The sequence below is a fragment of the Prunus avium genome, chromosome 4 (genome assembly GCF_965620075.1).
Source record: "Prunus avium chromosome 4, drPruAviu1.hap1.1, whole genome shotgun sequence".
NCBI lineage: Eukaryota > Viridiplantae > Streptophyta > Magnoliopsida > Rosales > Rosaceae > Prunus > Prunus avium.
Window position 1 is genome coordinate 36,434,315 of NC_142287.1, and position 19,333 is coordinate 36,453,647.

Genomic DNA, 19,333 nt, shown 5'->3' on the forward strand with positions numbered 1-19,333 from the left:
ATCCGCCTACAAGCACACACAAACGAAACCAGAATAGTAGTGAAAATCAGTGTTTTTAAACAGTGGCGAAGCCACTCCTAGGCATGAGTGGCCCTGCCCCCCCTATATTTTTATCTCTCCTCTATTATATTATATATAACATATATAATTTGTAATAAACAACTTATAATTGAAGTTATAGTTCCCTCTAAAACAAATTAGACATGACTAAATTATAAATATTTAGCTTTAAATATGTAATTATTGAATATTTAGGTGCTTTATATACTTGTATTTTCTACTTCGGCCCCTCTAACTTTACAATTCTAACTCCGTCCCCGTTTTCAAAGGCATGCATAGGCACGCGTCGAAGTGCGTGTCAGAGCAAGGCAAGAGCAAATTGCCTCAGGTGTTGCCTTGTTTAGCTGTTTGCACGCTTAGGCATAAGAAGGCGTGCGCTCTGCAGTGTGAGGCGGAGCTGTGCGAGGAAGAAGATGACTTGTTGAACCCTATGTTTTTTTCCATGAGACGATGTCGTTTTAGTTGTGGGGGGTCACCTTAGGGTTTTAATGAACCTGTGCGTTTTGGGTGTTGTGTTCAAACTTCGTTATTTGTTATTTTTTTGCAAAAGTTATTGTTTGGTTTAACAAATCAATCTCTCTCTCCTACCCAATACAATCAAATCAAACAAACTTAAACCCCAAATTCATTCTCCTCAACTGCATATCTATTAAGCTCTAACCCTCCTTTCAATTTATGAACCAGCCTCCCTCTCAATTGTATGACCAATTGAGTTTTAAGTTTGACTATTATAATTAGTACTTATATTTTGTTATATTTGATTGATTATTAAGCTTCAATGACAATTAGTGGTTTAGTTTAATTATATTGTATTATTTATAATTTTTTCTTATTATTATAAAAATAATTATGTCTCAAAAGGCTTATGCCTCGCCTTGTAGGACCAAAAACACATTGCCTCTACGCCTCGCTTTTCAAAACATTGGTGAAATATACAAGTATATAACAAGGCTAGTGGCAATATTCATGAATGTGAGTGAAGATAATGATTTTCTCCAAATAGCATCCACATAATTTCGTCTCATAAACTGTCAAATAAAGCTTACAGCCTTACATAAAAATACATTAATCCCTTTTTAGCCAAGCTTTGCAATAACATCATTCAGGGAAGATACAGTCGCCGCATAGTATTTCTCTGCTTCTGGGGTGCTCTTGATCTTTGCTGCATGGTCCAACTGTCCCCAAACACAAACACAAACACCAAAAACAAGAAAATTATATGAATTGAAGGTACATTATTGTCTACGGCATGTCATCAACATGTTAATTACTTGGTGACAGAAAGTTCAAGTATATATGGACTTACATTGTCAAGGTCCTTGAAGAGCTTTCCAGTGAGTTCCTTGAGTGGCTCCTTCTCTGTTTTGGATTTGGCAGAAATCACAGTCTTGAGGTCATATCGGAGATACGAGGCCTTGAGACGAAGATCGTTCTGGACATAAGGCCAAGCCTTCTTGTCTATGTACTCCTTCACAGCAACAATTTCCTTGGCTGACTCCTTTGCCCTCTGTGCAGCCTGAGCTGGGGTCAAGGGTTGGATGTAGAACCTCTCTTTCAATGGCAGGTCAAAGTCTCTTGCCTCATCCGAATTTAGAGTTCCAGCTGCCATAACACCAAATTCACCTCCATAAGTTCTTGAACAAACCCAATAAACAATTCCATGCATTCCACATTCTTAATTTTTTGTTGGTCAAATTAAATTGATGTGTAATGTACTTGCATCCCAATCCAATGAATAGTTCAAATTATAAACTGAAATTTGTACCTTGCTAAGACTAAAAACGAGTGACAAGGACAAGATTGAAGGGCTTACGTAATCCGCCGGAAGGGGGTGGAGGTGGACCAACTTTGATGGGCTTAGCCTCTGCAAGCACAGCTTGGACAAAAGAACCAGAGGCCAAACCAGAGGCCACAAGACCAAGCATGGCTCTACGGCTAGTTTCAGGCTCTGCTGGCGCTTGCTGGGCTCTAATGGCGAACCCGGACTTGGTCACAGCTAGCCTGTTGGTGCTGCTGGCTATGTTCAAGCGTGATGAGCCACTTAGATGAAGGCTACCTTCCAACACAGCCTGGGATGAACCATGTAGGCCAGACATTGAAGCCATAGCTTGTGCCATTTCTCCTTAAGCTCCTTGCCTTACCTTTCTTTCTGGGTTTTGTTTCTTCTTAACAATGATCAGTTTCCAAGTGATGATAAAACAGAGGCAGAAATGTGGAAATTATATTTCTGGGTGCATGTGATTGGTGGTGGATTTGTTCTATGCTTATGTGATGTAGAGTGATTTTGGGCAAGAACCTTATCTGACATTTTCCGGTTGGATAAGTTGGATATGGATTTAACCAATTGGAGGTTGACAAGTGTCCCTCATTGCATTTTCTATTTGACAAGCTGGATAATGATCCAACACGGACTCTGTCATTTTGACACGTGGACTCCATGAGATTATGACAATGATGTTAATACAATCCATCTAAAGTTTTTATTTTATTTTTACAAAATTAAAAGGAACATTGTCTTTTTCCAAATCAATTATGAATAGATGGAAATTTTATTAAGAAGAATAGAGAGACCTTGGTTCAATGAATGAGAGAGACATCTCATCCATCCAAATACTAGCATAATTTTTATGAGTCATTTCCAACTGTTCGACATATTTGGAAGAATCAAAATCCATTTTCACAGAAACCACAAACTCACAAGCAATTTTTACAAAGTATTTGAAGTTCAAATTTATCTGTCGAAATTTCAAATCATGTATAGCAAATATGCGATATTCCTGATTTGGCCTAGTGACTTGTGATCAAATTTAAAGTGTAGTCAAACCAAAAATGAAATTTCAAAACTCATTCAATGACACAAATCTAGGTTATAAGTCGGGATTATGATTCCCTCGTTCTGTCATAAAAATATAAAAAGGAAAAACAATTAATGAAAATGTTCAACCTCACTTTGGTTTTCAAATAACTCTATTTATTTGCAACCTTGAAATCTTGGTTCTCCTCGTGATTAGCCTTCAAATTTGACTATTTCTCTTTTATGCAAGAGCATCCTCAACAATCTTGAATTACGACACACGGGAGGTGAAAAATAGGTACTCGATACTTTCTATTATTTGATAAATGATTGAATTTCATTTTGTTTGCTTTTTGTGATAGTCTGCCTTTGTTATTTTTTATTTTATAAATTCAAAATATGATAGTGTTTACGATTACATGGCCATTATTCGGTCCGAAAAAGAAAATAAAGTAGGGTTGGTTTAGACATGGTTGTGTAAGAGATTTTTTTTTTTTTTTTTTTGGTGTGTGTAAGAGAAATTGAGTAATTACTAATTAGGTCTTTTTATGGAAAAAAAATCATCTAAGGTGTAAGAAAAGTGTGGGTAAGTGGTGAGATTCAACAGAACAAAACCCATAATAAAATAATTAACTTGGGCCCTTGGACTTGGCTGGTGGTCGTCCACAAAAACCCGTTCGGCCCAAATAAAGACTAACGTCTTTTTTGAAGAGCGTGTTAGTTTGTACCGCCAGATCCAATTTCAAAATTTTCAGTCGCTCTCTCTCTCTCTTCCCTTTCTCTCAGACACACTTTTTTGAACTCTCGAGCCCTAACTTCCCCCCAAGTCCCAAATCGATTTCACTCAAAATCCAGTCTTAACAATCCAAGGTCTGAACGTCACACCGCTATCTCCGACCGTCGGCTCTATCAGATCGCCGGCTGAGAACGGGACCTGATTAATGGCTTCTCGCAACCAGAATAGGGCTCCTCGGAGTCCTTTTACTGTAAGCTCTAATTTACCTGTGTATTTCATAGCAATGATCTTTTCCTTCTGGGTATGTTTGGTTTTTAAGAAAATGAAAGAAATAAAGTTCTATATCTTAGATTTTGTTTGCTTACTTGGGTAGCTGACGATTTTGTTGTTTGGGCGCTGAAGCAATGGTAAAAGAAAGAAATGAAATTGGGGTTTTGTTTACTTAGTTCTTTTTATGATCTTATTGATCCCCTTCGAGTAGAATTGTATGCTGCAATGTTCCAAATGGTGAATTTTATGGATCAAACACCTTTTTATGGTTATTTAGTTCATTTCGGTGACACAATGACTGGCATCTTTATGTACAATAGCCTTGAAGAAAGAAGTTAATTTTGGTTTTTTGTTTGTGTAGAAAAAGAGTAGTGCTGATGAAGTTCCCGTAGACAAGCGCAGGAGGATTGAAACAAGAAAAACAGACGCACAAGGTAGCATGGGTCGCCCACGACCGCCACTTTCTGTTAGACAAGAGGCAGCACCTACCAGTGACATAGGCAGCACAGAGGGTTCAGAATGTGCCAGTGTTGAGTTCACGAAGGAAGAAGTTGAGGCATTGTTGAATGAGAAGCTAAAAGTGAAGAAGTTTGATCATAAGGTCTATTTCTTACCCAACTGTTGGCTGGTATATTTTAATAGGTTCCTACTTATTTTGAACTATGAATTGTTTTTTCTATAACGTTTTCTATTTCATTATGTGCCAGGGGAAAGCGGACCAGTTAGCTGATTATACTAAGAGGCTTAAGCTTTGCATCAAATGGTTCCAGCAGGTTGAGGAAGGCCATATTCTTGAGGAAGAAAAGCTTCGGAATGCATTGAGTTCTGCTGAACAAAAGTGCACGAATACTGGTAATTTTGTATTCTTATCCGTGAAACTATCCTGCTTTGTAGATAATATTATGGTCACATGAGAAACTATGTGGGTTCTAATGTGATTGATAAAAATTTAAGGCTAATTGTAAAAAGGAACAGATTTGTAAAATATGTGTTGATTTTTATTCTTAAGAGGTGGAGATGAAAAACAAGGTAGATGAGCTCAATGCCGCAAGTTCAAAGCTGAGGGAAGACATAGCTACTTTAGAAAAGAAAGTTGCAAAGGAAGAATCAGAGAAGTTGGTAAGTTTTCCAATCATGGCATTGTACACTAATTTTGTGATATAATTATATGTCCTGCTAATATCTTCAACTTTTTATCCTTCTATTCGTATTTTGTATTTTTAATTCTTTTGTTTGGCATGCAGGATGCAATTACTAGTCACAGAAGAGAAAAGGAAGCAAGGGATGCTGCGGAGAAGTTGCAAGCTTCTCTCTCAGTGGAGCTTGAAAAAGTCCGGGAGGAGAAATTAGTTGCTGAGCAAAGAGTAATATAAGCATATGATTTTGATAACTAATTCCCGTCTGGTTTTTCAAAATCTGCATTATGCATATGCCTAAAGTTGTTAAGCTCTGCAGGTTGCTTCATCTGAGGATTTGTATAATCGAGCACAAGAGTACAACAAGAGTCTACAGCAGTACAATAGCAAACTCCAATCTGATCTTGAAACAACCACCGAATCTCTCAAACGAGTTGAAGATGAGAAAAGAACTGTTGTGGAGACCCTAAGCAATTCTAGGGGACACAATAAGGCATTGCAAGATCAGTTGACTTCACTTAAAGTAAGTATCTGTGCAGCATTCGTTTGCGGAGCATATTTACTTCTTTGTTTCATCTGAAGAATTTGACTGGTTTCCCAATTCTTGAAAGTTATTGACTTTTTTTGTTTATTGAAAGCTAGTATCTGCCTAATTCAAACTCATTGTGGTAATGAGCATTGTATATTGAAATTCTTGGTCAACTTAGAGGCAGTTTGCTTGGGATATGACCCATTTTATTCAATTGTAATCCCGTACTATAGCACATGCCCTTACTGAGTAACACACATCATTTGCACGTAGGCTTCACTTGATGATGCACTGAAGCAAAAGGAATCATTAGTAAATGAGCTCAAATGCCTTCGAGGGGAGCTGCAACAAGTTAGAGATGACCGTGTTCGCCATGTACGAGAGATTCAAGATTTGAAGGATGAGGTGGTGAAGTATAAGGAATACACTGGGAAGTCATGTGCAGAATTAGATACCTTGACAAGAAAATCAAAAGCCGTAGAGGTTTGTATCAGATACTATTCTCATGATTTCATACTGTGTCAGCTTTCCAATATTGCAGGCATGTTTTTGCAGGAGAGATGTTCATCTCAAAGGATGCAGATTGATACATTGAAGCACGAGTTAGAAGCCGCAAATGAGAAACTTAAGGTAATATTAATGCTGTAGGGGTTTTAAAAATGTTGCTATATCTGTCTACTCATAATTTCATAACATCTATTATTTACTTTCTTCTAGATGGCCGATCTATCTGCTTCAGAAACAAGGACAGAATTTGAAGAGAATAAGAGAATTGTGAGGGAGCTACAAGATCGCCTGGCCGAAGCAGAGCTTCAAATTCTGGAAGGAGAGAATTTAAGGAAGAAGCTGCACAATACTATTCTGGTAGTTTTTTTGTTCTTATATATATATATTCTTTTTATGCTTACTCTGTTTCAAGGGTACTAATATTCTTCTATAATAGGAATTAAAAGGTAACATTAGGGTGTTCTGCCGGGTGCGTCCATTGCTACCGGATGATGGCAATACAACAGAAGCCCCAGTAATTTCTTATCCTACATCAACTGAAACTCTTGGCAGAGGCATTGACTTGGTACAAAGTGGTATGGATATGTGTGCTTTTATGTCTTCAATCAAATGCTGTTAAAAATCTTCTAGAAATTTCACTTTTGTTACTTAGTTGTTTTTTTATCTAATTATACTTTAACTATTTGCAGGGCAAAAATATCCTTTTACATTTGATAAGGTGTTTCATCATGAGACTTCACAACAAGATGTTTTTGTTGAAATATCGCAGCTTGTGCAGAGTGCACTTGACGGCTATAAGGTACGTGTTGCGTCTACATATTGTTTTATGTCCTTTTAAAGAAATTACAGGTGCATTAGGATATGTTATGTACAAATTTTTTTAAAGAACTAAAATTTAAATGCATTATTGGATTATGTCTTTGGAATTTTAAGACCATTATAGTACTGCTTATACCCTCTTTGGTGAATTCTTTTCACATTTTATACATGCAGAGGCATGCACTAAAACGAGTATTGGCCGTCTTTTTGTAGGTCTGCATATTTGCGTATGGTCAAACAGGTTCTGGCAAGACCTATACCATGATGGGTAGGCCAGATGCTCCAGACCAAAAAGGATTAATACCTCGTTCATTAGAGCAGATATTTCAAGCGAGCCAATCTCTTCAAGCCCAGGGATGGAAATACAGAATGCAGGTACTATAACTTGTTTTTCATTAGTCTACATTTGCAAATTATAACATTTCCTTCTAAACATATGCAGGCCTCAATGCTCGAGATATACAACGAGAACATTCGCGATTTATTATGCACAAGTCGATCAAGTGGTGCAGACTTGTCGAGGACAGAAAATGGTGTCTGTGGAAAGCAGTATACAATAAAGCATGATGCAAATGGAAACACGCATGTTTCTGACCTCACGATTGTTGATGTTTGCAGTATAAAGGAAATTTCATCTCTTCTACAACAAGCTGGAAATAGCAGGTATACTTCAAAATTTTCTGAATTGATCTTGTGATGTTTCATAACTATGTGTTGCGTGTCCTTTTCACTGAAGATAGCATATTGCTATCAAACTTTTAATATTGCCTGCTAAGAAGTTCATTGAGTTTTTGCTGCTATTATATATGATGTGTTAGGTCTGTGGGCAAGACTCAGATGAATGAGCAATCTTCAAGAAGCCATTTCGTGTTTACATTGCGTATATCCGGCATGAATGAGGTTTGTATTCCTTGTGGCTGCTGTGATGATTGCGCTCTAAGAAATCTTTCATTCTGGTTTGCTCGTTCTATGTGTATCTGCTGATATGCTTTCTTGCCTTACTAGAATACCGAACAACAAGTTCAGGGGGTCTTAAACCTTATTGATCTTGCTGGAAGTGAGAGACTATCAAGGAGTGGCGCGACTGGGGAACGTTTGAAGGAAACTCAGGTCTTTCTTCTTGGAAATTCCCAATCTTCTCCCTATAGATGTAACTATATGTGAAGACATATTTGAATGTGTTAGCTAACACGTTTGTGAATAACAATCAGGCCATTAACAAAAGCTTGTCATCTTTGAGTGATGTCATATTTTCTTTGGCGAAAAAGGAAGACCATGTTCCTTTTAGGAACTCAAAGCTCACCTATCTTCTTCAGGTATAGTAATTTATGTGTTGGTTGCATGGCAGTTGTGATATTTCTAAGCAGGACCTAAAATACCATCTTTGCTTTCGTTCTTCATGGTATAAACAGCCATGTTTGGGAGGGGATTCGAAGACGTTGATGGTCGTCAACATCTCCCCAGACGCTTCTTCAGTCGGCGAATCTCTCTGCTCTCTTCGATTTGCTGCTAGAGTGAATGCCTGCGAAATTGGGATCCCTCGGAGGCAGACAACAACCACACGGCCGCCTTCAGATTCTCGCTTAAGTTATGGCTGATATTGTTTGTATCTTTGTTTTACTGTGTGACTGCATTTGTTCGTAGCAGAAGCACGTTGTTGTTTGTAACGGGAAAAAAAGGTTGGGTTGTGTATAATGGAGTCAGATTGGCTCTCTATCAATTTGTTTGCAGATCTTCTGCTTGAGGCCTACTTACTAATTTGTACTTCTCTTTGAGATCTCTCATCTTTTTTTTTTTTTTGGTTTGTTTGTATGCTTATGAGTTATGACAATAAATATTTTGTGCTATATGGAAAATGTTCATCCCTTGAGGAATGCGGGGATTGTCAAACTTTTGACTTATCGTTATCAGAAGCCAAATAATCTGGTGCTATTTTATTTCAGTGAAAGGATATATACCCAAGTAACGAAACAGGACATTAGAAAAATCAGTGGACGTTTTTGTCGCAATTGCAAAAACAGGCTGTCTCACTTGCAAAAACAGGACATCAAAAAATGGTAAAGGAAAAACATAGTCCGGATTATAAAACGGAAGTGGGCCCAACTCTAACATTCATACCTATCCTAAATATATATTGTTGTTTTTTCTTGTAGTTTTGGTCAAATATCTTCCAAATCTCATCTCATCTAGCAGCATCTAAACTATAGAGTCGTAGACAGGGCTATAGGTTGTCAATACACTCAAATAATAAAACGCCAGCCAGGCAGTCAGCAAGTGAAGAAACAGAGGAAGGAAAACAGAGATGGATAGTCAAGTACAGGAAGCGCAGCCCATAAAATCCAGAGTCATGAAGGTTGATTCTGTGGAGACTTGGGACTTGTATGTAACCCAAGCCACCAACCAAGGCTGCCCTGTAAGTCTCCTCAGGCATCTCAATTGAACACAGTTCCATGTTCTTATGACTTTGTTGTTGAATTTTTAGTTTTTGGTTTAATTTGTGAGTTTGTTTGTCGTGTTTTTATTTTTTGGTCTACTTGGGTTGGAATTGGATATGTCGTAGATTGTTGCACACTTTACTGCTTCATGGTGCATGCCTTCGGTGGCTATGAACCCATTCTTTGAGGAATTGGCCTCAAGCTATTCGGATGTTCTGTTTCTCGCGGTTGATGTGGATGAGGTTAAGGTAATTAACTTAGCCTAATTCCTTGACACAAAAGTTTGTCTAATTTTTGTATATATTTCCTAGAATCTTCTTTGTGTTTGAAATTGACCATCTTCCACTGACCAATTGTCAATTATGAAAGTGTTTTTGACTACATCAGCATATATATATATATCTCTATCTTTTTCTGGTACTTGAGCCTTGCTCAAGACTTAGCTGCTAGGTAACATAGTCATCTGATATTGCTTATCTTCTTTGCTTATGCTTTTTGGGATAGTGCTTTTCATAAGACTTTGCTGTCTGGTATTCATAATCATTTGACGATTAAAGATAGGGACTAAAAACTCTTGAGAGGTTTGATGCTGTTTATGATGGTGATATGGATATAAATATCTCTCCTTTTTTTTGTTTTCTTAGGAGGTAGCGACTCGACTGGAGATAAAGGCTATGCCAACTTTTTTGCTGATGAGAGAAGGTGCACTGGTCGACAAGCTTGTGGGTGCCAATCCTGAAGAGATAAGGAAATGGATCGACGGTTTTGTTCAGTCCATACGTGTTTCTGTTGCGTAGCAGCAGTGTGTGATATCACACGGTTTCAAGTTTGAACATGTAAAATAAGTGGTTGTGATGGGTTCTAGCACAGATATGTGGATGATAAGTTTTTCTTTGGTTTGCTGTATGGATGTTGAACTTTGTAAATGTAACATTTTCTGCTTGTAATTCTTTCTGTTCTCAAATGTCATCTTACATGGTGCACCTTTGCTTGTGATTTTTAATAAAAATTCTGCCCCCCAAAAGATATCATCTCACCAATGGCTTTCATGCGTTGGCCCAAATTGTTGATAATTTTGATTCTCTTTTCCTCTGGGTTCATCGGGCCTTATAATGAAAATACAGAGAGGTTCTCTGTTTGTGTAAAAGCCCAGTTTTTTTAAATTTTAATACAAGCTATAGTCTTAATTAGAGGAAATGGAGATTTATCACAAACATATATAAGGTCCTCACTGTATAATTCTTATTTGACATTCTATAGTGAGGGCCTTATATATTGTCCTTAGATGAGGTTTTATCTCTTAACTGTTGGATCAAACTATCCAATTTGATCAGATAACGAAGAGATACGGCCTTACCTAAGAATTACATATAAAACCCTCAATATATAATTCTTGTTCGAACATAAAACTTCTGATCTGCAAGTAGAGACCATTTCTCATTTCTCATTGGACTAAACCGTTGACAAAAGCCCAAAGACCAAGTGACCTGAGAAATAAAGAAGGAAAATAAAAGTGGCGAAAATTGAAAAGGAGACTTTTATAGTGGCACGTTTTGTGGTGGCTGCGTGTGCATTGTGGCGAGAATTTGGAGACCCGCCAGCGCCTTTCTTTTGTACGCTTTCCATAAATCACAATATCTTACCTTTTCTTTCACTTCCATATACGCAATAATAATCCGAACCACCGAAACCCTTCAACCAAAATTGGCTCAAAATTGTTCTTCATAACAATCATAATTGTTTAAAATTTCCATCACGATTCTCAAGCTCCAACCCACGACGGCGGGCTCTGTCACTGCAAAGGGTCACCGCCGGAACTTCAGAATTTCCGGCAACCGATAAAACATGGGTTCGCCGCCGCAAAATCACAACTGGGTCTTCGATTATGGAGTTATAGAAGATATTCCTGTACCTGGCGGTGACTTACCACCCCTTGACCTGCCCGGTTTCACTTGGCCGTCTAATTCATTTGTCACTCCGGCCGCTCCCAGGTACCGCAACCCATTCACTTTCTTCAACCAAGTTCATCATTTTGCTGCAATTGGGTTTTCCTAGCTGTTGAATGTGAATTGGGTGTCTGTTTTTTTGTAGGGTAACTGTTGTTTTTATTAGTACTTTATTCGAAGTCTCAATTTCAAATTTGTTTTCGTTATTTATTAATTCTGGATGTTTTTCTTTGACGAATGAGGTAATATAATAATATTGCTGGCCTGAAGTATAATTATTTTCTAGCCTATATGAAATACAGCGAAAAGTTGGATGCTTTATGATAATCATGAACTCTTAGTCGGCTAAGCAAGCATTTCATGTGCAGGATACATGCTCAGAGAGTCTTCTGAATATAATATTGTTATTAGCAGCTTAGTTGTATTAAAATGATGAAAAGTGGAACTGTGGCTGTTCTCTAATTTAACATGATGTCGCCAAGTTCATTAAAATGCTGGCCGCTTTGGTTATAGACTTGAGCATATGCTATGTTCATTTAAGGTGAATTTACTAAAAAGTGATTATATTAAGTTTAAATCCTCGAGGATGTTCAAGGTTGGCTAATTATTCGTAATTGGTTTTATCATCACCTTCATTGAGTCTGTAGCTATGAGGATGCCATTTTTGCAGGGTTTATGATGTCCTCCTGTTCACAAATGCAGTTCATTGAGTTCATTTTTTTGTTTGCGCAAATTCAAGTATGGCATTTTTGTTTACATGTGTGTGTTTTAAGCAGTCTGTTATGTTAAATCTTTAATGGGTTATGAGGATATTTGGTAAAAAGAGTATTTTGGAATGCAAGTAAGATGCTGCTGGTATAAGGGAACTAACTAAAACTTATCTGCATTTTTCTCTTTCTCGGAGTACTAAATGATCCTTTTTTCATTTTTTTCCCATTCTGCTTAATTAACAACCTGGCTATACTATGTTGACGAAGATCAACTTTTCTTTGTTCTAACGACAAACTCATTTGTTTGCTGCTATTTTCTCAGCGTGGACTTTGATGACTCATTTCGAAATTCAGACAGTATCAAGGAAAGTGGGTTTCGAAAACGGTATATCTACTGAGTCTTATTCTTCTTAACTTGTTAAACAGGAAATGGTGTATTACTACCTATTTTCTGTTTCCAGGTTCTTGAATTTGTTTATTGAATTAATGCTTTAGCATGGATGGATTTTTTATTTACTGTGAATTTGGTCAGATCATCAATACTTATGCTATATTATCTCCTTCTGTTTCAGCATGATTCATTTGGGTTTATTGTTTCCATTATAGGGTGAGGTCTGGATCATGCAATGTGACTGGTTCTAAAGCATGCAGAGAGAAAATGCGGAGGGATAGACTGAACGACAGGCATGCTCTAGTTCCCTAATACTCAATGATATTCGCTCCCCCTTTCCCACTCCTCCCCCCCGCCCCCCCGCCGCCCCCCTCCCCTTCCCTCCCCTCCCCTCCCCTCTCTCTCTCTCTCTCTCTCTCTCTCTCTCTCTCTCTCTCTCTCATCTTGACTTGTTGCATAACTTTTAGGTTCCTGGAATTGAGTTCTATGCTTGAACCTGGAAGGCCACCCAAAACTGACAAGGCTGCTATATTGGGTGATGCTGTCCGAGTGGTGAATCAGTTACGTGGAGAAGCCCAGCAACTGAAGGATTCAAATGGAGATCTGCAGGAGAAGATAAATGAATTAAAGGTGTGCCTGCGTTTGTTCTTTAGTTTTTCTTTTATGTGTTATAAGCCATATTAGGATGCAGTTCATGTAAGGAGATTTGCTTGCTGAAATTGCTTGAGTAGACGTCCAAATTCTTGTTGGTTATTCGATAGGATGCTTTTATTCATTTACTTGTATGCATTTTGTACAGGCTGAGAAGAATGAACTTCGTGATGAGAAGCAGAGGCTCAAAACAGAGAAAGAGAACATTGAGCGGCAAATTAAAGCCTTGAATACTCAGCCAGGCTTCTTGCCGCACCCTGCTGCAATTCCGGGTCCATTTCCTGCCCCAGGCCAAGTTGTTGGTGGCAAACTGATGCCCTTCGTCGGATATCCTGGAGTTTCCATGTGGCAGTTCATGCCACCGGCTGCAGTTGATACCTCACAAGACCATGTTCTCCGCCCCCCTGTTGCATGAGTGCCAGGCTTTTATTTTTCTGCCTTGTGCTTAATGATAGCCTTTTTAGCTGTTGTTTCTCGTTGTTGATTTTTGTGTTCTAGTTTTAAATTTTTTCACATAAGATTGAATTTACTGGATGAAAGACTGGATACTTTCATTGACTGCTTTGGATAAGTTGTAACTTGTAGTTCTCATGAACAAGTTTCCTTCATAAAATTTTCCAATTTTGACCTCTTAGCTATTCTGGTCCAAAGGTGTCTGTGTTCTAAAATACAAAACTGGGAAGCATACATTATGCTACTCGTTGCCCATGAAAACTGAGCTAAACCGTTTGACTATGATTCTTGATGATGAAGATGCTAGTAAATTTGTACGACACGTCGTTAAGAAAGTTCTGAAGTGGAGAAGCAATAGGACATTAGGATGACTTAACTGAGCAGTTTGCCTTACAGTGCAAGATTTTCAAGCCCAACCTTTTAAGCTTTGATAAGAAAACTAACTAGGTAAATTACAAAATTTGTTTTGACATAATTTTTTTGTTTGTTTGGGATTATTGTTATTATTAACATGGTAGTTTGAATCCCATGTATTTTCCAGATACATAGTCTCTCCACACATCAAGAGCCCCAAAGCTTGTCATCAGAACAGTACTCAAAGCCATCACTGTACTAACTGAGAATACAATGAGAGAAGCCCTTCCATACACTTTAATTGCTCTCTGCAGAACTACAAGTCCAAGAAGTGATGCAACAAAACACATGATGGCAAAGATGAGTGCAGTATCTGCATGCTCCATGCCCAACAACAAGTACTGAAATGCCGACATGGAAGAAGAGAAGAACACCATGAAAGAACAGGTTGCTGCTGTTACCTGCACAAAATGTGAATTGGTGAGGAGCTGACTAAACAGTTTTGAAGATAAAATTGTGATGGATGATACCATAATTTTACCTCAGGCGCTATCCCAACTTGTAGAAGAAGAGGACTTATAAGCATTCCACCTCCTATCCCAAAGACACCCCCCAAAATCCCTGCTAATAGTGCCATTAGTGGGAAAATTAGTTTAGATGGTCTAACCTTTGGCAGGTCCTCGTTATTCTGCACCAAGAGTAATAGAAACAGTTTAGTTTTATCGAAATCCTTGTCGAAAAGAATACCAAATATTGAATACCTTTTGGTTTAAAGTATGATGTTGAAGGTTCTCTTTTCTGCATAGTATCCAGGCTGTATAGATTATGGCAAGAGGGATTTGGAAGGATGAGAGAACCCAATAACCTATTCCACAAGGCTCTATTGGTGTGATACCCTGCAAGGATCGAAGAGTCACATTCACAAAATCCACTTTAGAATATATGTGCTTTGAAGCTGTGCCCTACTGAAATTGACTATTCCCACTTGTCCTGACGCTGAAAATTTGATTTCTTTTCAATTATAGCTAGATTTCCAGATTTAAATATGGTCTCTAGGCGGATGTTTCTAGGACTATCATTTGACAAAACAGAATGCATTGCCTTCATAGATTTTTCATTGATGAAAAGTGAGTCTTAACCATCATTTGATGTTTCTATATCATACTAGAGGAAAACTGAATACGGAGCAGCCTAACCTGTCCATACCGGTTGCCACGAAGAAGGTAGATGATGCAGAAAGAGCACCATACCAGAACTAAGACCCCCATTTTTGTCCATGGAAGTCTTAGTATGCCCTTTCCTTTTGTTCCTAAGAGCGGTTCTGCAATACCCTTGACCCCTTCTGCTTCATCATTCAACCCATTTCCCAAATTCTCACAATCATTTCTCATCAGCTCCTCTGACTCCATTTTCCAGTGCACCAAACCATTTTTGCAGCTCATTGAGGTAGACCAAGCAAGAAACAGAGCAAATAGTACGGTGATCAGCCACTCTGGAAAAACAAGGTTGCAAATCACTCCAACACTTACTCCCAGCAACATACATGGCTCTGACAGAAGTGCTATATCATAATCAATCACATTTTTGCCACCAAACTTGGCACTTCCTTTGCACAAGTTGTAGATGACATTTGCAACTGAGCCTCCTGTGACCATGAAAGCTGACAGACTGGAGGCTGTTCTGAGGTCTAGACCTGCCACCAAGGTCAATATAGGTATGAACAGCCCACCACCACCAATTCCACCAGCACTGGATATAGAGGCAGCTAGGAAGCAGAAGATTCCTGCAAACACAATGGGGGCTGAAAATTTTAGTTGGGTTTCATGGTTGTGCTGTGCTCTTTGGTGGCTTAACCATTCATAGGTTTTGTTGAGGAAGTGGTCAATTCTGTGGAAATCTGAGATGGGTTGAATTTGTCTTGCATGAGAATGACTGAGGAAGGTGATGAGAATTGAAAGGGAAAGACATAGCCATGTAAAGTTATGGTTCTTCATTTGCTTTGAATAATCCTTGATGGTTCTGGTTCTGTTTCTGTTTATGAGATGAGCCATCTTATGTAGTGGTCTTTTTATAAGGAAAGGAGCAAGTGTACGCAGGCATTTGGGAGGAAGTGGACAGAAGCGACAACATCCGAAAACAATAATAACAAAAGATATTTGTGTTTTTTATAATTGAATTGAAGTTTATTTGGTTGGTAAGACTGTCATGGCTTTATGATATAATGGTACTCCTAAGTTTGTTTTGATACAAGAGGAGGCAGCCAAAGTTAGTTAATCTGTCGTTGTTGCGAATTTTTTGTTTTTTAATGTTCTAAATTTACAAGGAGCTCCTCCCTTGTTTTGAAAAGGAACTTCGAACTTATCTTGAAATGAAAAAACCGAGAAAAAGAGGCTTGCAAGTTGCAACTTTACCTCACGAGCATAAGAAACTGTAGTGGGCAATGGACCAGTCCCCAACCCATCTTTCCCTATATTCCTACAAACCATCACCACCATTTCGATAGAAACTCCTATGCAATATGTTATATTCAGTTTATCTTTCTCATCACATGATCAAGATTAATCAATTAATCATATGTGACGAGAGAAATAAAGAAAAAGACGAATATACAACACAAGTGTGATGAGAGATATAAAGGGAGATGGACATACAATGTGTGATAGGTAAGTGTTTTCGCAGCAGCATGGTAAGTTGGTAACCAGGGCTTAAATTCCAATTGAACATTTACTGAATACCAATAGACAAACAATTAATCTTTCAATCAAAACATGTAGAGTCTTTCCATTCCGAGACAAGCAAGCTGCAAGCACACGACGACATAGCAAGTAGGTTGCAGCAGTCACGTGTTCCTAACGGGCAGAAAACTGCCAAGCTGCACCATAGATAATGTGAGCAGTATATAGGAACTGTGGAAAGTTTGCTTTCCATCAGGGCTTCTTGTTCTTTTCTTTTTTATGCAAATATATCAGCCCCCTTTGGCCTTTGGGTGTTTGTTCACATCACATGTCCATTTGCATTATATATATAATATCTGAGGATGTCTGTGTTATCACTTATGTGTATATACAAGTCTGGTTGCGCTCCCAAAAATTTCAAAGTGATTAGAACTCTTCCACTACATGGAAAATTACAAAGTTTGATAAGACTTTGTAACCCCGGGGAGACTAGCGCAACAACCCATTTCCACGGCGCCACACTTAAATTTTGGTTTGATTTCGCGGGGAATTGAACTCATGATCTGTGGAGCAAGCATAAGCGCTCAAGTTCGCAATAATCATTGGCCAACCGTGGGTAATAATCCACATATTATAATGTGAATAAAAAACATGATTAATATTCATGAATTGAAAATATATTATTAGTAAATAGAATCAACTTATGATAACATTTTTTTAAAGGACTTTTAGAGTCTTGACAACTATAAAATTATAATAGCATCCTTGATTCTTCATATATATAAAAAGATAACTCAAGTGCTTTGCCCTAGTTTCTCTGTTTGTAGGCTTTGCTTTGACATAATCGTGTACTGCTGTTTTGCAGGTCACCCTCCTCATCCATCTTCTCTTGTGATTTTTGAACCACAACGTAAAAAGATGCTAGCTAAAAGAAAAGCACCATTAAAATTCGCACCAGCAACAATCCGTATTTTAACTCGGAATTAAAGAATCCATCCCCGTTGGATATGGCTCCCTGAGCACTCGTATGATCACCGTTTTATCAGCTTATTAATTAGGAAAATTAACTTGTTAATTGAATCAGCCAATTTGGTTTTTTCTTGTGTGTTTACAAAGAAAGTCTTGGACAATATGATTAAGACCTTTCAAATTATTGGGAAATTTCTGGTAGTTTCTACCATTTAATTATCATATTTTCTATGGACTAATACTGTTTGATATTATAATAATGTTTGTGGTGGTGTTAAGTTGCTTTTTGTGATAATAATAAGAATTAATTGTGGCAGTGTTGGATCGGGAAAAAGTGGAAGATCCAGATAGATTAAGTTGATACAATATTAATTCTTTATGTCATGCTTATGTTGATACAGTGGATCGGTAACCATCCTATAGTAATATTGTGCCACGTGTGTTTGTCTTGAAAAGCACAGGAAAAAAAAAAATAGCAAGAAAATCCATCATTCTGATCTTGAATGCTTTGTATCACCGATTCATATTTAAAAATGAATTCCAAACGAATAGAACTTGTAATGTGAGTACCCTGCAGTAAAATATGTATATGTCATCGTGCACGCGGAGACTGAGTGGTCAATTTTTACTGGTCGGCTCGGTTGTTCCTTGCCTGCCCACTTGAACCACCATGTCCATTTGGCAATTAGGGTTCTTTCTTTCTAAATTTCAATAATCTTGAAAATGAAGATAGAAGTTGAGACATCTTGTTTTGGCTCATTGTACAAGGTGAAACCTGCAGAGGTATATATGATAAGGTTAAGGATCTCATGATGAGCAGTGCAGAAAAAGTTGGAACAGGTCGTTGTAATGGGAGCATTCTTTTTTCTTTTTTATCAGTAAATCAATTAATTTAAAGATAAGATCACATATATTATATATATTTGTACGTATTTGAACTTCATAGAAATGTGAATGCTTCTCAAATAAGAATATAAGAAATAAGAATATATAAAAGCTTCGGCCAGAGCTTTTTATTCTCAGAAAGTAGAGCTCTGACCTCTGAGTGGTGCTGGTGAACACACCACCAAGTTAAATCGATGCTTCCAATTAATATTGCATGTTTGTTAAACGGATCAATGCTTGATAAAAGCGCTTATTTCTGTTGTTGTCAAATTGCTAAAAGCGCTTATTAGAAGCCTGTAGAACAATGGAATCGGATAAGGTTTGGTTTAACTAGAAGCATTCCCACTATTAATTTACAAATATTCCAACAAGGACGAGATCTTTTCTGATGTTGATATATTTGTATGCAATTTCAGAAAAGATCTCTTGTTCTTGTTAGAATATTTGTAAAGGGGTGTTGATATATATATATGGCTTAAATGTCATAATGGTCCCTGTGTTTTACCTTATCGGCCAATTTAGTCCCCGTGTTATTAATTTGGCCAATTTAGTCTCTGTGTTTGTATTTGTTAATAAATTTGATCCTTTCCGTCAAAGAGGAAGCCGAGAGAGAGAGAGAGAGAGAGAGAGAGAGAGAGAGAGAGAGAGAGAGAGAGAGAGAGAGAGAGAGAGAGAGAGAGAGAGAGAGAGAGATGTGTTGTGGTTCAGGTGGGGTTGGAATGGTGGTGAGGGTGGCTATGGGTTTGGGGTTGGAGTGGTGGTGGTGAGGGTGGCTGGGTTTGGGAGGTGGTTGAGGTGTGTCCGTGAAATTGGGGAAGGTGAAATTAAAACAAAATATATTCCGTTTTCATATTGAATTTAAAATTTTATAATCAATTATAGTTTTTAAAATTAATTTTAAATATTTTATATTTTATATTTTTAAGGGAATGGACCACATTGACTAACATATACAAACACAAGGACCAAATTGGCCAAATTGATAACACATGGACTAAATTGGCATATGAGAT

At 37.8% G+C, this 19,333-nt stretch overlaps 5 protein-coding genes across 6 annotated transcripts; 3 read left to right on the forward strand and 2 right to left on the reverse strand.

The window, feature by feature from the left end:
• Positions 1-1,023: 1,023 nt before the first annotated feature.
• Positions 1,024-2,310, reverse strand: LOC110768771 (oxygen-evolving enhancer protein 3, chloroplastic). Its single transcript, XM_021972620.2, has 3 exons — positions 1,874-2,310; positions 1,367-1,662; positions 1,024-1,235 (listed from the first exon to the last, which is right to left on the reverse strand). Exons 1-3 carry the CDS (start codon positions 2,175-2,177, stop codon positions 1,137-1,139), a joined length of 699 nt encoding a protein of 232 aa, XP_021828312.1. The 5' UTR covers positions 2,178-2,310; the 3' UTR covers positions 1,024-1,136.
• A 705-nt stretch (positions 2,311-3,015) lies between these two features.
• ATK1 (kinesin 1) lies at positions 3,016-8,741 on the forward strand. 2 transcript variants are annotated; one of them, XM_088252033.1, is made up of 17 exons: positions 3,016-3,152; positions 4,222-4,461; positions 4,568-4,712; positions 4,870-4,979; positions 5,105-5,224; positions 5,316-5,519; positions 5,799-6,008; positions 6,081-6,155; positions 6,243-6,389; positions 6,469-6,607; positions 6,722-6,831; positions 7,065-7,226; positions 7,294-7,514; positions 7,670-7,751; positions 7,857-7,961; positions 8,063-8,167; positions 8,264-8,741. In XM_088252033.1, the coding sequence occupies exons 2-17, from the start codon at positions 4,300-4,302 to the stop codon at positions 8,447-8,449; spliced, it is 2,283 nt and encodes a 760-aa protein (XP_088108159.1). In that variant the 5' UTR covers positions 3,016-3,152; positions 4,222-4,299; the 3' UTR covers positions 8,450-8,741. The 2 variants fall into 2 exon arrangements, with proteins under 2 accessions (XP_088108159.1, XP_021828309.2); XM_021972617.2 differs by lacking the exon at positions 3,016-3,152 and adding an exon at positions 3,570-3,840.
• A 271-nt stretch (positions 8,742-9,012) lies between these two features.
• Positions 9,013-10,310, forward strand: CXXS1 (thioredoxin family protein CXXS1). Its single transcript, XM_021972600.2, has 3 exons — positions 9,013-9,264; positions 9,412-9,534; positions 9,931-10,310. Exons 1-3 carry the CDS (start codon positions 9,154-9,156, stop codon positions 10,081-10,083), a joined length of 387 nt encoding a protein of 128 aa, XP_021828292.2. The 5' UTR covers positions 9,013-9,153; the 3' UTR covers positions 10,084-10,310.
• Positions 10,311-10,844: 534 nt separating this feature from the next.
• Positions 10,845-13,618, forward strand: LOC110768764 (transcription factor ILR3). Its single transcript, XM_021972612.2, has 5 exons — positions 10,845-11,277; positions 12,265-12,327; positions 12,549-12,626; positions 12,801-12,963; positions 13,133-13,618. Exons 1-5 carry the CDS (start codon positions 11,132-11,134, stop codon positions 13,397-13,399), a joined length of 717 nt encoding a protein of 238 aa, XP_021828304.1. The 5' UTR covers positions 10,845-11,131; the 3' UTR covers positions 13,400-13,618.
• LOC110768763 (sulfite exporter TauE/SafE family protein 5-like) lies at positions 13,483-15,919 on the reverse strand. Its single transcript, XM_021972611.2, has 4 exons — positions 14,988-15,919; positions 14,553-14,687; positions 14,333-14,479; positions 13,483-14,252 (listed from the first exon to the last, which is right to left on the reverse strand). The coding sequence occupies exons 1-4, from the start codon at positions 15,840-15,842 to the stop codon at positions 13,944-13,946; spliced, it is 1,446 nt and encodes a 481-aa protein (XP_021828303.1). The 5' UTR covers positions 15,843-15,919; the 3' UTR covers positions 13,483-13,943.
• Positions 15,920-19,333: the final 3,414 nt, after the last annotated feature.

Bases quoted from the DNA above. Each gene is read 5' to 3' on its own strand.
- LOC110768764 (XM_021972612.2), top strand. From the start codon at position 11,132: ATGGGTTCGCCGCCGCAAAATCACAACTGGGTCTTCGATTATGGAGTT. The intron at 11,278-12,264 runs GTACCGCAACCC...CTATTTTCTCAG, and splicing joins GTCACTCCGGCCGCTCCCAG to CGTGGACTTTGATGACTCAT. The intron at 12,627-12,800 runs GCATGCTCTAGT...CATAACTTTTAG, and splicing joins AGGGATAGACTGAACGACAG to GTTCCTGGAATTGAGTTCTA.
- LOC110768771 (XM_021972620.2), bottom strand. From the start codon at position 2,177: ATGGCACAAGCTATGGCTTCAATGTCTGGCCTACATGGTTCATCCCAG. The intron at 1,663-1,873 runs GTAAGCCCTTCA...GTGTTATGGCAG, and splicing joins ACCCCCTTCCGGCGGATTAC to CTGGAACTCTAAATTCGGAT. The intron at 1,236-1,366 runs GTAAGTCCATAT...GTTTGGGGACAG, and splicing joins TCTTCAAGGACCTTGACAAT to TTGGACCATGCAGCAAAGAT.
- CXXS1 (XM_021972600.2), top strand. From the start codon at position 9,154: ATGGATAGTCAAGTACAGGAAGCGCAGCCCATAAAATCCAGAGTCATG. The intron at 9,265-9,411 runs GTAAGTCTCCTC...GATATGTCGTAG, and splicing joins CCACCAACCAAGGCTGCCCT to ATTGTTGCACACTTTACTGC. The intron at 9,535-9,930 runs GTAATTAACTTA...TTGTTTTCTTAG, and splicing joins TTGATGTGGATGAGGTTAAG to GAGGTAGCGACTCGACTGGA.
- LOC110768763 (XM_021972611.2), bottom strand. From the start codon at position 15,842: ATGGCTCATCTCATAAACAGAAACAGAACCAGAACCATCAAGGATTAT. The intron at 14,688-14,987 runs GTTAGGCTGCTC...CGATCCTTGCAG, and splicing joins GTGGCAACCGGTATGGACAG to GGTATCACACCAATAGAGCC. The intron at 14,253-14,332 runs GTAAAATTATGG...CATTTTGTGCAG, and splicing joins AAGTTGGGATAGCGCCTGAG to GTAACAGCAGCAACCTGTTC.
- ATK1 (XM_021972617.2), top strand. From the start codon at position 3,796: ATGGCTTCTCGCAACCAGAATAGGGCTCCTCGGAGTCCTTTTACT. The intron at 4,980-5,104 runs GTAAGTTTTCCA...TTTGGCATGCAG, and splicing joins AGGAAGAATCAGAGAAGTTG to GATGCAATTACTAGTCACAG. The intron at 7,962-8,062 runs GTCTTTCTTCTT...AATAACAATCAG, and splicing joins AACGTTTGAAGGAAACTCAG to GCCATTAACAAAAGCTTGTC.